This window comes from Eucyclogobius newberryi, unplaced genomic scaffold (genome assembly GCF_026437365.1).
Source record: "Eucyclogobius newberryi isolate DKJ021-1_F unplaced genomic scaffold, fEucNew1.0.hap1 SCAF_1, whole genome shotgun sequence".
Classification (NCBI taxonomy): domain Eukaryota; kingdom Metazoa; phylum Chordata; class Actinopteri; order Gobiiformes; family Gobiidae; genus Eucyclogobius; species Eucyclogobius newberryi.
In genome coordinates, this window is record NW_027315723.1 from 2102492 (window position 1) to 2114665 (window position 12174).

Genomic DNA, 12174 nt, shown 5'->3' on the forward strand with positions numbered 1-12174 from the left:
CTGAACAAGAAAACACACATGTGGTGCGCAGTGCGTTATCAGTCCTTTGGGATGACAGACAGGCTTAACAACGTGATAAACAAATTTTCGACACGTTTAGGAAAGACCGGTCGGTGAGTCGGCGAAATAATTGAAAAATAAAAGATTTTGATGTTTTTTCATAAAAATGCTGAATTTTTTTTTTCAGTCGGCTAGTTTTGTACCGGGTCCGTCGGGTTACAGCAAACAGATATATTATTTTGCTCAGCCTCATATTAAACATTTTACGCTCATATTAAACATTTTCCGCCTTGTCGTGAGTGAAAGTGTTGTTTTCGGAGTGGACTGCTGCATTAGCGTTAGCGTTAGCAGGTCAGGGCTAGCGCAGCGCACTTGACTGTGAAATAATGCACTGCTCAGATCATTAGCCTCCAATATCACTGCGCTGCACTTTAGAGCGAGAACTGTGAGCGGAGAAGGGACGGATCAGCAAAAGACTTGTTCACATAGAAGTCGACCTCGTTTAGACCGGTTTTAGACCAGTTTTAGTTTGTTTTTTTTACTTGATTTTGTCATTGGTGTAGTCCTGTTCTAGTCCTGCTTTAGACCTGGTTTAGTCCTGCTTTAGTCCTGCTTTACACCTGCTTTAGACCTGGTTTAGACCTGGTTTAGACCTGGTTTAGAGCTGGTTTAGTCCTGCTTTAGAACTGCTTTAGACCTGGTTTAGACCTGGTTTAGAGCTGGTTTAGTCCTGCTTTAGAACTGCTTTAGACCTGGTTTAGTCCTGCTTTAGAACTGCTTTAGAACTGCTTTAGACCTGGTTTAGACCTGGTTTAGTCGTGCTTTAGTCCTGGTTTAGACCTGGTTTGGACCTGCTTTAGTCCTTCTTTAGTCCTGGTTTAGAACTGGTTTAGAACTGCTTTAGACCTGGTTTAGACCTGGTTTAGTCCTGGTTTAGAACTGGTTTAGAACTGCTTTAGACCTCCTTTAGACCTGGTTTAGACCTGCTTTAGTCCTGTTTTAGACCTGGTTTGGACCTGGTTTAGACCTGGTTTTGACCTGCTTTAGTCCTGGTTTAGTCCTGGTTTAGACCTGCTTTAGTCCTTCTTTAGATCTGCTTTAGAGCTGGTTTAGACCTGGCTTAGTCCTGTTTTAGACCTGGTTTTGACCTGCTTTAGTCCTGGTTTAGTCCTGGTTTAGACCTGCTTTAGTCCTTCTTTAGATCTGCTTTAGAGCTGGTTTAGACCTGGCTTAGTCCTGGTTTAGACCTGGTTTGGACCTGCTTTAGTCCTTCTTTAGACCTGGTTTAGACCTGGTTTAGTCCTGGTTTAGAACTGGTTTAGAACTGCTTTAGACCTGGTTTAGACCTGGTTTAGTCCTGGTTTAGAACTGGTTTAGAACTGCTTTAGACCTCCTTTAGACCTGGTTTGGACCTGGTTTAGACCTGGTTTTGACCTGCTTTAGTCCTGGTTTAGTCCTGGTTTAGACCTGCTTTAGTCCTTCTTTAGACCTGCTTTAGAGCTGGTTTAGACCTGGCTTAGTCCTGTTTTAGACCTGGTTTGGACCTGGTTTAGACCTGGTTTTGACCTGCTTTAGTCCTGGTTTAGTCCTGGTTTAGACCTGCTTTAGTCCTTCTTTAGATTTGCTTTAGACCTGGTTTAGACCTGCTTTAGTCCTGGTTTAGACCTGGTTTAGAGCTGGTTTAGACCTGGTTTAGACCTGGTTTAGACCTGGTTTAGTTTTGTTTTAGACCTGGTTTAGACCTGGTTTACTCCTGCTTTAATCCTGCTTTAGTCCTGGTTTAGTCCTGGTTTAGTCCTGCTTTAGTCCTGGTTTAGTCCTGCTTTAGTCCTGGTTTACTCCTGCTTTAATCCTGTTTTAGTCCTGCTTTAGTCCTGGTTTACTCCTGCTTTAGTCCTGGTTTAGTCCTGCTTTAGTCCTGGTTTAGACCTGCTTTAATCCTGGTTTAGTCCTGGTTTAGTCCTGGTTTAGTCCTGCTTTAGTCCTGGTTTAGTCCTGGTTTAGTCCTGCTTTAGTCCTGCTTTAGTCCTGCTTTAGTCCTGCTTTAGTCCTGGTTTAGTCCTGCTTTAGTCCTGCTTTAGTCCTGGTTTAGTCCTGCTTTAGTCCTGCTTTAGTCCTGGTTTAGTCCTGGTTTAGTCCTGCTTTAGTTCCGTCTCTCGAATGATCCCATTGAAAGCGTCTTCAGGACTTTGTTGTTTCCCTCAGCGTTTTGTGAAATCGCTCGTGTCTTTTCAGTTCCATGTTTCAGGATAAACCAAACACCACATTTAAAGTAGGATTTCCTTAACAAACAATACTACTAATAAAAAATAAACCAAATATACCTATAATAATATTAAATTTAAGGTTTATTTAGTTGTTTTAGTTTCCAAACCTTTTGTATTTTCCTCCACTCTAACGGCGAAGACACATTTACAATAAAGACAATAAAGTAACAAACTAACTTTATCTAGTTTTATTCAGGCACTTGGACAACATCAGCGTCATTAACATCGATGGTAAATCGGACTTCGAGGCTAATGCTAATGCTAATGTTCTGATTACGAGCGCTACAAAAACAAATTGATTTCGATTGACTGGCCCCAAAACAAAGCCTTGGGGGATCCTTAATATCAGAGCAGATCTTATGTACAGAATATGACCAAAAACAACCTTTGAAAACGCTCAGAATGCAGATGTTTATGACTCATGTCTCTGGTTTTATCCACATGAAACAAAAACTGGCACAAAGTTCAGCATCTTCTCCGTCGGCACAAATAAACAAATCATCTCTTGAGAACAGAAGGTGGAGCCAGTGTTCAACCCCAAATACCAGATTCATGTCCGATAAAAATACTTAGATTGATGCGTTTGTGGAGCGTGTTTCAAACAGATGATGATTTGCTTCATTTGTGGGTCATAAGTTTGGATATTTATAAATGTATGTATGTAAAAAGTATTTATAAAAATCCTGCTAAGCTGCATCGCAAAACACCGACAACACAGTGAGCTAATGACATTTGATTCAACTCTACGGAAAAGGAAAAAAATGGGTTTGTGTGCAATAATAGCCTTTTTTTAGCCTGTTGTTAGCCTGTTTTTCACCTGTCGCAAGCCTGTTTTTCACCTGTCGTTGGCCTGTATTTTGCCTGTTTTTCACCTGTCGCAAGCCTGTTTTTCGCCTGTCGTTGGCCTGTTTTTTGCCTGTTTTTTGCCTGTCGTTAGTCTGCTTTTAGCCTGTTTTTCACCTGTCGTTAGCCTGTTTTTCGCCTGTCGCTAGTCTGTTGTTAGCCTGTTTTTCACCTGTCGCAAGCCTGTTTTTCACCTGTCGTTGGCCTGTATTTTGCCTGTTTTTCACCTGTCGCAAGCCTGTTTTTCGCCTGTCGTTGGCCTGTTTTTTGCCTGTTTTTTGCCTGTCGTTAGTCTGCTTTTAGCCTGTTTTTCACCTGTCGTTAGCCTGTTTTTCGCCTGTCGTTAGTCTGTTGTTAGCCTGTTTTTCACCTGTCGTTGGCCTGTTTTTAGCCTGTTTTTCACCTGTCGCAAGCCTTTTTTTTGCCTGTCGTTAGTCTGTTTTTAGCCTGTTTTTCACCTGTCGCTAGTCTGTTTTTAGCCTGTTTTTCACCTGTCGTTAGCCTGTTTTTCTCCTGTTGCTAGCCAGTTTTTAGCCTTTCGTTAACCTGTTTTTCACCTGTCGCTAGCCTGTTTTTAGCCTGTTGCTAGCCTGTTTTTCACCTGTGTCCGGCCTGTTTTTCACCTGTCGCCAGCCTGTTTTTCACCTGTGTCCAGCCTGTTTTTCAACTGTCGCAAGCCTGTTTTTAGCCTGTCGTTGGACTGTTTTTAGCCTGTTTTTTGCCTGTCGTTAGTCTGTTTTTAGCCTGTTTTTCACCTGTCGTTAAGGCTGTTTTTCTCCTGTTGCTAGCCTGTTTTACCCTGTCGTTAGCCTGTTTTTCACCTGTCGCTAGCCTGTTTGTAGCCTGTCGCAAGCCTGTTTTTTGCCTGTTGTTAGCCTGTTTTTCACCTGTCGCTAGCCTGTTTTTAGGCTGTCGCAAGCCTGTTTTTCACCTGTTTTTCGCCTGTTGCGAGCCCGTTGTTAGTGCACACATTGTTTTGATGCTGAGGCTGAAACGAGGCTTTCTTCTGTGTAATTATCCTCTCACGCGCACATTAACCCCGCTCCAGCGCTGCAGTAAAATGACACGCTCAGACAAAAGAAGAGCCATTATTTGATAAACAAACTTCGCTGTGACAAACACAAAGTGACGATTATATTTCAAGAGCACTTTTGTGCATTTTTCACTTGTTTTGACACTTCGGGACACATTATCTTTTCACCGCTTGAAATGTCTATTGAAGTCATTCACGCATAGCGCGGCCAGCAGAGGGCGCAAGGGCCACGCCGAAGCAGTGTGAATGAGGCTACAAACAATAGCTGCTATGTGTTCATGTCGTCGGAAAGTCTTACTTATTCGAGTAAGTGGCATGAATCTGGTGAAGGTGAATGGACTTTAAAAACACAGTGGAATGCCTTCTGAACCACCTAATGACATCATAAGGTGGGGCTGAGTGAATGCTTTCGTGAGGAAGGTCAGGCAAACAGGAAAACGCCCTTTCTTTCATAACGAGCTAAACTGATTCAACGTTTGATATAACGACATTTAAAGCACGATCCAACATGGCCGCCCACGTCTCACGATCCAACATGGCCGCCCACGTCTCACGATCCAACATGGCCGCCCCCGTCTCACGATCCAACATGGCCGCCCCCGTCTCACGATCCAACATGGCCGCCCCGTCTCACGATCCAACATGGCCCCCCGTCTCACGATCCAACATGGCCGCCCCCGTCTCACGATCCAACATGGCCGCCCCCGTCTCACGATCCAACATGGCCGCCCCCGTCTCACGATCCAACATGGCCGCCCCCGTCTCACGATCCAACATGGCTGCCCCCGTCTCACCGCTTCTTTGTTTATGTTTTTCAGATGTTCGACTCTTCACTACGACTCTGACCTTCCTCCCACCTCCATCATCATCACCTTCCACAACGAGGCGCGCTCCACTTTACTACGCACTGTACGCAGGTAAACACATCCCTCACCAGTCCAGAGGGGGCGCTGCGCTTTACTACGCACTGTACTCAGATAAACACATCCCTCACCTCTCTCTCTCTCTCGCTCTCTCTCTCGCTCTCTCTCGCTTTCGCTCTCTCTCGCTCTCTCTCTCGCTCTCTCTCGCTCTCTCGCTCTCTCTCGCTCTCTCTCTCTCTCTCGCTCTCTCTCTCGCTCTCTCTCGCTCTCTCGCTCTCTCTCGCTCTCTCTCGCTCTCTCTCTCTCTCTCTCTCTTGCTCTCTCTCGCTCTCTCTCTCGCTCTCTCTCGCTCTCGCTCTCTCTCTCTCTCGCTCTCGCTCTCGCTCTCCCTCTCTCTCGCTCTCGCTCTCTCTCTCTCTCGCTCTCGCTCTCGCTCTCCCTCTCTCTCGCTCTCGCTCTCTCTCTCTCTCTCTCTCTCGCTCTCTCTCGCTCTTGCTCTCTCTCGCTCTCTCTCGCTCTCGCTCTCCCTCTCTCTCTCTCTCGCTCTCGCTCTCTCTCGCTCTCTCTCGCTCTCGCTCTCCCTCTCTCTCGCTCTCGCTCTCCCTCTCTCTCTCTCTCGCTCTCTCTCTCTCTCTCTCTCTCGCTCTCTCTCTCTCTCTCTCTCTCTCTCTCGCTCTCGCTCTCGCTCTCTGTCCTTGTCCTGTTCTCTCTCTGTTTTCCGGTCGTTTGTCGGCGGGTGGTAAAGGACGTTTCCCCCCGTTGGCGGTTTGAGCCTCTACAGCTCTGAGCCAATTAAAACACAATCTGACTTAGAGACACATTCTCCCTCTCCCAGTCTCTCTCTCCTTCTCCCAGTCTCTCTCTCCTTCTCCCAGTCTCTCTCTCTCTTCTTTCTCCCAGTCTCTCTCCCTCTCCCAGTCTCTCTCTTATTTCTCCCAGTCTCTCTCTCGCTTCTTTCTCCCAGTCTCTCTCACTCTCCCAGTCTCTCTCTCCCTCTCCCAGTCTCTCTCTTCCTCTCCCAGTCTCTCTCTCCCAGTCTCTCTCTCCCTCTCCCAGTCTCTCTCTCCCAGTCTCTCTCTCCCTCTCCCAGTCTCTCTCTCCCTCTCCCAGTCTCTCTCTCACTCTCCCTTTCTCCCAGTCTCTCCTTTCTCCCAGTCTCTTTCTCCGTTCTCCTAGTCTCTCTCTATTTTCTCCCAGTCTCTCTCCCTTTTCTCCCAGTCTCTCTCTCTCCTTTCTCCCAGTCTCTCTCTCTCCTTTCTCCCAGTCTCTCTCTCCCTCTCCCAGTCTCTCTCCTTTCTCCCAGTCTCTCTCTCCTTTCTCCCAGTCTCTATCTCCCTCTCCCAGTCTCCCTCTTCTTTCTCCCAGTCTCTCTCTCCCTCTCCCAGTCTCTCTCCCTTTTCTCCCAGTCTCTCTCTCTCCTTTCTCCCAGTCTCTCTCTCTCCTTTCTCCCAGTCTCTCTCTCCCTCTCCCAGTCTCTCTCCTTTCTCCCAGTCTCTCTCTCTTTTCTCCCAGTATCTCTCTCTCCTTTCTCCCAGTCTCCCTCTCTCCTTTCTCCCAGTCTCTCTCTCCCTCTCCCAGTCTCTCTCCTTTCTCCCAGTCTCTCTCTCCTTTCTCCCAGTCTCTATCTCCCTCTCCCAGTCTCCCTCTTCTTTCTCCCAGTCTCTCTCTCCCTCTCCCAGTCTCTCTCCCTTTTCTCCCAGTCTCTCTCTCTCCTTTCTCCCAGTCTCTCTCTCTCCTTTCTCCCAGTCTCTCTCTCCCTCTCCCAGTCTCTCTCCTTTCTCCCAGTCTCTCTCTCTTTTCTCCCAGTATCTCTCTCTCCTTTCTCCCAGTCTCCCTCTCTCCTTTCTCCCAGTCTCTATCTCCCTCTCCCAGTCTCTTTCTCTCCTTTCTCCCAGTCTCTCTCTCTCCCTCTCCCAGTCTCTCTCTCTCCTTTCTCCCAGTCTCTCTCTCTCTCTCTCTCTCCCAGTCTCTTTCTCTCTCTCTCCTTTCTCCCAGTCTCTCTTTCTCCTTTCTCCCAGTCTCTCTCTCTCCCAGTCTCTCCCTCTCTCTCTCTCTCCTTTCTCCCAGTCTCTCTCTCTCTCTCTCTCCTTTCTCCCAGTCTCTCTTTCTCCTTTCTCCCAGTCTCTCTCTCTCCCAGTCTCTCCCTCTCTCTCTCCCAGTCTCTCCCTCTCCCAGTCTCTCTGTCTCCCAGTCTCTCTCTCCTTTCTCCTAGGCTCTCTCTCCCTCTCCCAGTCTCTCTCTATTTTCTCCCAGTCTCTCTCCTTTCTCCCAGTCTCTCTCCTTTCTCCCAGTCTCTCTCTCTTTTCTCCCAGTATCTCTCTCTCCTTTCTCCCAGTCTCCCTCTCTCCTTTCTCCCAGTCTCTATCTCCCTCTCCCAGTCTCTCTCTCTCCTTTCTCCCAGTCTTTCTCTCTCCTTTCTCCCAGTCTCTCTCTCTCCTTTCTCCCAGTCTCTCTCTCCCTCTCCCAGTCTCTCTCTCTCCTTTCTCCCAGTCTCTCTCTCTCTCTCTCCCAGTCTCTCACTCTCCCAATCTCTCTCTCCTTTCTCCCAGTCTCTCTCTCTCTCTCCCAGTCTCTCCCTCTCCCAGTCTCTCTCTCTCTCTCTCCTTTCTCCCAGTCTCTCTTTCTCCTTTCTCCCAGTCTCTCTCTCTCCCAGTCTCTCCCTCTCTCTCTCCCAGTCTCTCCCTCTCTCAGTCTCTCTGTCTCCCAGTCTCTCTCTCCTTTCTCCTAGGCTCTCTCTCCCTCTCCCAGTCTCTCTCTCTCCTTTCTCCCAGTCTCTCTCTCCTTTCTCCCAGTCTCTATCTCCCTCTCCCAGTCTCTCCCTCTCTCTCTCCCAGTCTCTCCCTCTCCCAGTCTCTCTCTCTCTCCTTTCTCCCAGTCTCTCTCTCTCCCAGTCTCTCCCTCTCTCTCTCCCAGTCTCTCCCTCTCCCAGTCTCTCTCTCTCCCTCTCCCAGTCTCTCCCTCTCCCAGTCTCTCTCTCTCTCTCTCTCTCTCTCCCAGTCTCTCTCTCTCTCTCTCTCTCCCAGTCTCTCTCTCTCTCTCTCTCCCAGTCTCTCCCTCTCCCAGTCTCTCTCTCTCTCTCTCTCCCAGTCTCTCCCTCTCCCAGTCTCTCTCTCTCTCTCTCTCTCCCAGTCTCTCCCTCTCCCAGTCTCTCTCTCTCCCAGTCTTTCCCTCTCCCAGTCTCTCTCTCTCTCTCCCAGTCTCTCTCTCTCTCTCTCCCAGTCTCTCCCTCTCCCAGTCTCTCTCTCTCCCAGTCTTTCCCTCTCCCAGTCTCTCTCTCTCTCTCTCTCTCTCTCTCCCAGTCTCTCTCTCTCTCTCTCCCAGTCTCTCCCTCTCCCAGTCTCTCTCTCTCCCAGTCTCTCCCTCTCCCAGTCTCTCTCTCTTTCTCCCAGTCTCTCTCTCTTTTCTCTAACTCGTCCGGTCACTTGAAATCTTCATCATGATCAAAGTCATCGTTAGTTTTGCTTAATGCTCTCCTTCCTCGTTAACCCTTCACCACACTCACACGTACCCACAATGCCCCCGTGCTTGCGGCGTCTCCCCCGCGGGCCCCGGAGCAGCGCCGCAGTGTCCCTGAACGCGCCGCTCGGCCGCTCCAGCTGCTGCTTATCTCCGGCTCCGCAGACGGATCAATGCTCCGATCTGCACCTGATTAAATATCGACATCGGCCCAAAGCGTCGCTCAAAACGCCGTCAGAATCTGGAACTGGCTTTTGTCCGGCGCATCGAGCTGATTAAAGCCGCAGCCGCTTCGCCGAGCCGCAATTTAAACGCCTTATTTCTCCATAAACGCCGTTCTCTCGCCGGCAAATGAGTTTGAAACGCTGAACTCTGAAGGTCGACGGAGTGTTCACACTTCACCATCGATGAGTTTTACATCGTGAGTGGAGCCGGTTTTAGACATTTGTGTTCGTAGGTTCGTCACGTGAGCAGACGAGTCAAGTATGTTGTGTGCTAATTTTGCTAACGCTAACGATCGACACGAAACACTTTTACACGTAGGCTAACTCTAAGGCTAACGCTAACTCTGGGGCTAATGCTAACTCTGGGGCTAAGGCTAACGCTGGGGCTAACGCTGACTCTAGGGCTAACGCTGACTCTGGGGCTAACGCTAACTCTGAGGCTAACGCTAACTCTCCCATTCAGTGACTTACAAACTTTGGTGGACATTTCCATCTGCTCCTCCTCGTCCACACGCCCACTGCAACGGACACGCCCACTGCAACGGACACGCCCACTGCAATGGACACGCCAACTGCACCGGACACGCCCTCTTCACTAGACACGCCCTCTGCACCAGACACACCCTCAAAGCTTTCAGCACCACAGACTTTGTGTCTGATTCTAAAATATAACACCCGGACAGTTGGACATGAGGCTAACGTTTATTTGCATAGCCATCCAATAATATGTAAACTTGCATTAGCATTAGCATTAGCTGCTAACGAAATGAACCAAACAGCTCAGTATGGAGTGACCTCTGTGAGTTCACTGGTCCCTCCTGACCACATGACCACATTCCTGGACACACGGGGTCTTTGGGGGGCGTGACAGAAGAGGAAACAGCCCACAGTGGGGGCGTGACAGAAGAGGAAACAGCCCACAGTGGGGGCGTGACAGAAGAGGAAACAGCCCACAGTGAACATGAAGATGGCGGTAGAGTGTGTGACGTCACGGGGTCACAAAGGGTCTATATTGTTTACACTGGAACAGCCTCAAAACCCTGAGTTTATCTGAGTTTAATGATCAACATGTCTGAGCGTTTGGAGTAAGTTATATATGTTATATATATATATATATATATATATATATATATATATATATATAAGTTATATATATAAATATTGTTAGTACTTGTGTTGTTTTCTGTTTAGTTGCGCTCTACTGTCCACTCTTGTACTATTGTAGCTTCAGGTTCTACTGCTGTCCATGAACTGCTCCTGCCTCTGAGCCTCTGCACTTCTAATGCTCTGCGACGCTAATGTTGCTAATGTCAACAACAACTCGGCGGTACTTCCTGCTCCATCAGCAGTCTCTGTGTCAGACGCTTCCTCTAGAGCCTGAATCAGCTCTTTGCTCCATCACACGCTTCTGCCAAACCAGCCTCCTCAGAGTTATGGACGAGCTTCCGTCCAAAAGTGTCCAAAAGGAAAAGAGCGGCGCCACTGAAGGTTCTAGAGCGGCGTCACTGAAGGTTCTAGAGCGGCGTCACAGGATGTTCTAGAGCAGCATCACAGGAGGTTCTAGAGCAGCATCACTGAAAGTTCTAGAGCAGCATCACTGAAGGTTCCAGAGCTGCGTCACAGGAGTTTCTAGAGCTGTTTAACTGAAGGTTCTAGAGGAGCGTCCCCGAAGGTTCTAGAGCAGCTTGAAGGTTGTAGAGCAGCGTCACAGGAGGTTTAGAGCTGCGTCACTGGAGGTTCTAGAGCAGCATCACTGAAGGTTCCAGAGCTGCGTCACAGGAGTTTCTAGAGCTGTTTAACTGAAGGTTCTAGAGGAGCGTCCCCGAAGGTTCTAGAGCAGCTTGAAGGTTGTAGAGCAGCGTCACAGGAGGTTTAGAGCTGCGTCACTGGAGGTTCTAGAGCGGCGTCACAGGAGGTTCTAGAGCTGCATCCCAAAGGTTCTAGAGCAGCGCAACTGAAGGTTCCAGGGCATCGTCACTGAAGGCTCTAGAGCAGAATCAGTTAAGGTTCTAGAGCAGCGTGAAGGTTGTAGAGCTACGTCACAGGAGTTTCTAGAGCAGTGTGAAGGCTGTAGAGCAGCATCACAGGAGGTTCTAGAGCTGCGTGAAGGTTGTAGAGCAGCGTCACAGGAGGTTCTAGAGCTGTGCCACTGACGGTTCTAGAGCAGCGTCACAGGGGGTTCCAGAGCTGCGCCGCTGGGGGTTCTAGAGCTGCGTCACTGGCGGTTCTAGAGCAGCGTGAGGGTTGTAGAGCGGCGTCACAGAAGGTTCTAGAGCTGTGTCACTGACGGTTCTAGAGCAGCGTCACAGGGGGTTCCAGAGCTGCGCCGCTGGGGGTTCTAGAGCTGCGTCACTGGCGGTTCTAGAGCAGCGTGAGGGTTGTAGAGCGGCGTCACAGAAGGTTCTAGAGCTGTGTCACTGGCGGTTCTAGAGCAGCGCCCCTGAAGGTTCTAGAGCAGCGCCCCGAAGGCTCTAGAGCAGCGTCACAGGGGGTTCTGGGGCAGCGTCACAGGGGGTTCTAGAGCTGCGTCGCTGGAGGTTCTGGAGCTGCGTCACTGGCGGTTCTAGAGCAGTGTCCCTGAAGGTTCTAGAGCAGCGCCCCTGAAGGTTCTGGAGCAGCGTGAAGGTTGTAGAGCAGCGTCACAGGAGGTTCTAGAGCAGCGTCACCGAAAGCTCCGGGGCACCGTCACTGAAGGTTCTAGAGCAGCAGAAACAAATGAGCCGGTTTCACACGAGTCTCTCCTGCTTTTTTTACATCAACACATCATGTAGTATTCTGCATTTGACCCACTGCTCCTCTTCTGCTCCTCCTCTCTGCTCCTCTTCTGCTCCTCCTCTCTGCTCCTCTTCTGCTCCTCCTCTCGTCTTCTTCTGCTCCTCCTCTCGTCTCCTCTCTTCTTCTGCTCCTCCTCTCGTCTCCTCTCTTCTTCTGCTCCTCCTCTCTGCTCCTCCTCTCTGCTCCTCTGCCTCGTGTTTGCTGACACAGTGGTTATCGTGGCTCTTCTGAAACTCTAATCAGACGTTCTCCAGAACCTAAAGAAACGAGCTGATCAAGTCTTAAAGACTCACACATAATGTCCAATCAGAGCGCTGCAATCAGATCTGATGAGCAGGTCCTAAACCAGGTCTAAACCAGGTCTAAACCAGGCCCTAAACCAGGTCTAAACCAGGCCCTAAACCAGGTCTAAACCAGGCCCTAAACCAGGTCTAAACCAGGCCCTAAACCAGGTCTAAACCAGGCCCTAAACAAGGTCTAAACCAGGTCTAAACCAGGTCTAAACCAGATCTGAACCAGGTCTAAACCAGGACTGGACCAGGATTGAACCAGGCCCTGGCCCTGGTCTTGATCCTGGTGCTGGTCCTGGTCCTGGTGCTGGTGCTGGTGCTGGTGCTGGTGCTGGTCCTGGTCCTGGTCCTGGTCCTGGTCCTGGTCCTGGTGCTGGTGCTGGTGCTGGTCCTGGTCCTGGTCCTGGTCCTGGTCCTGGTCCT

The 12174-nt window shown here is 49.6% G+C and overlaps 1 protein-coding gene across 1 annotated transcript in view; it reads left to right on the top strand.

Moving 5' to 3' along the window:
* Positions 1 to 12174, top strand: part of galnt14 (UDP-N-acetyl-alpha-D-galactosamine:polypeptide N-acetylgalactosaminyltransferase 14 (GalNAc-T14)) — a 223414-nt gene that overhangs the window by 106587 nt on the left and 104653 nt on the right. The window contains exon 3 of the mRNA XM_072449514.1: positions 4962 to 5060. Coding sequence (XP_072305615.1) covers positions 4962 to 5060 — 99 coding nt within the window. The remainder of the gene's footprint in view (positions 1 to 4961; positions 5061 to 12174) is intronic.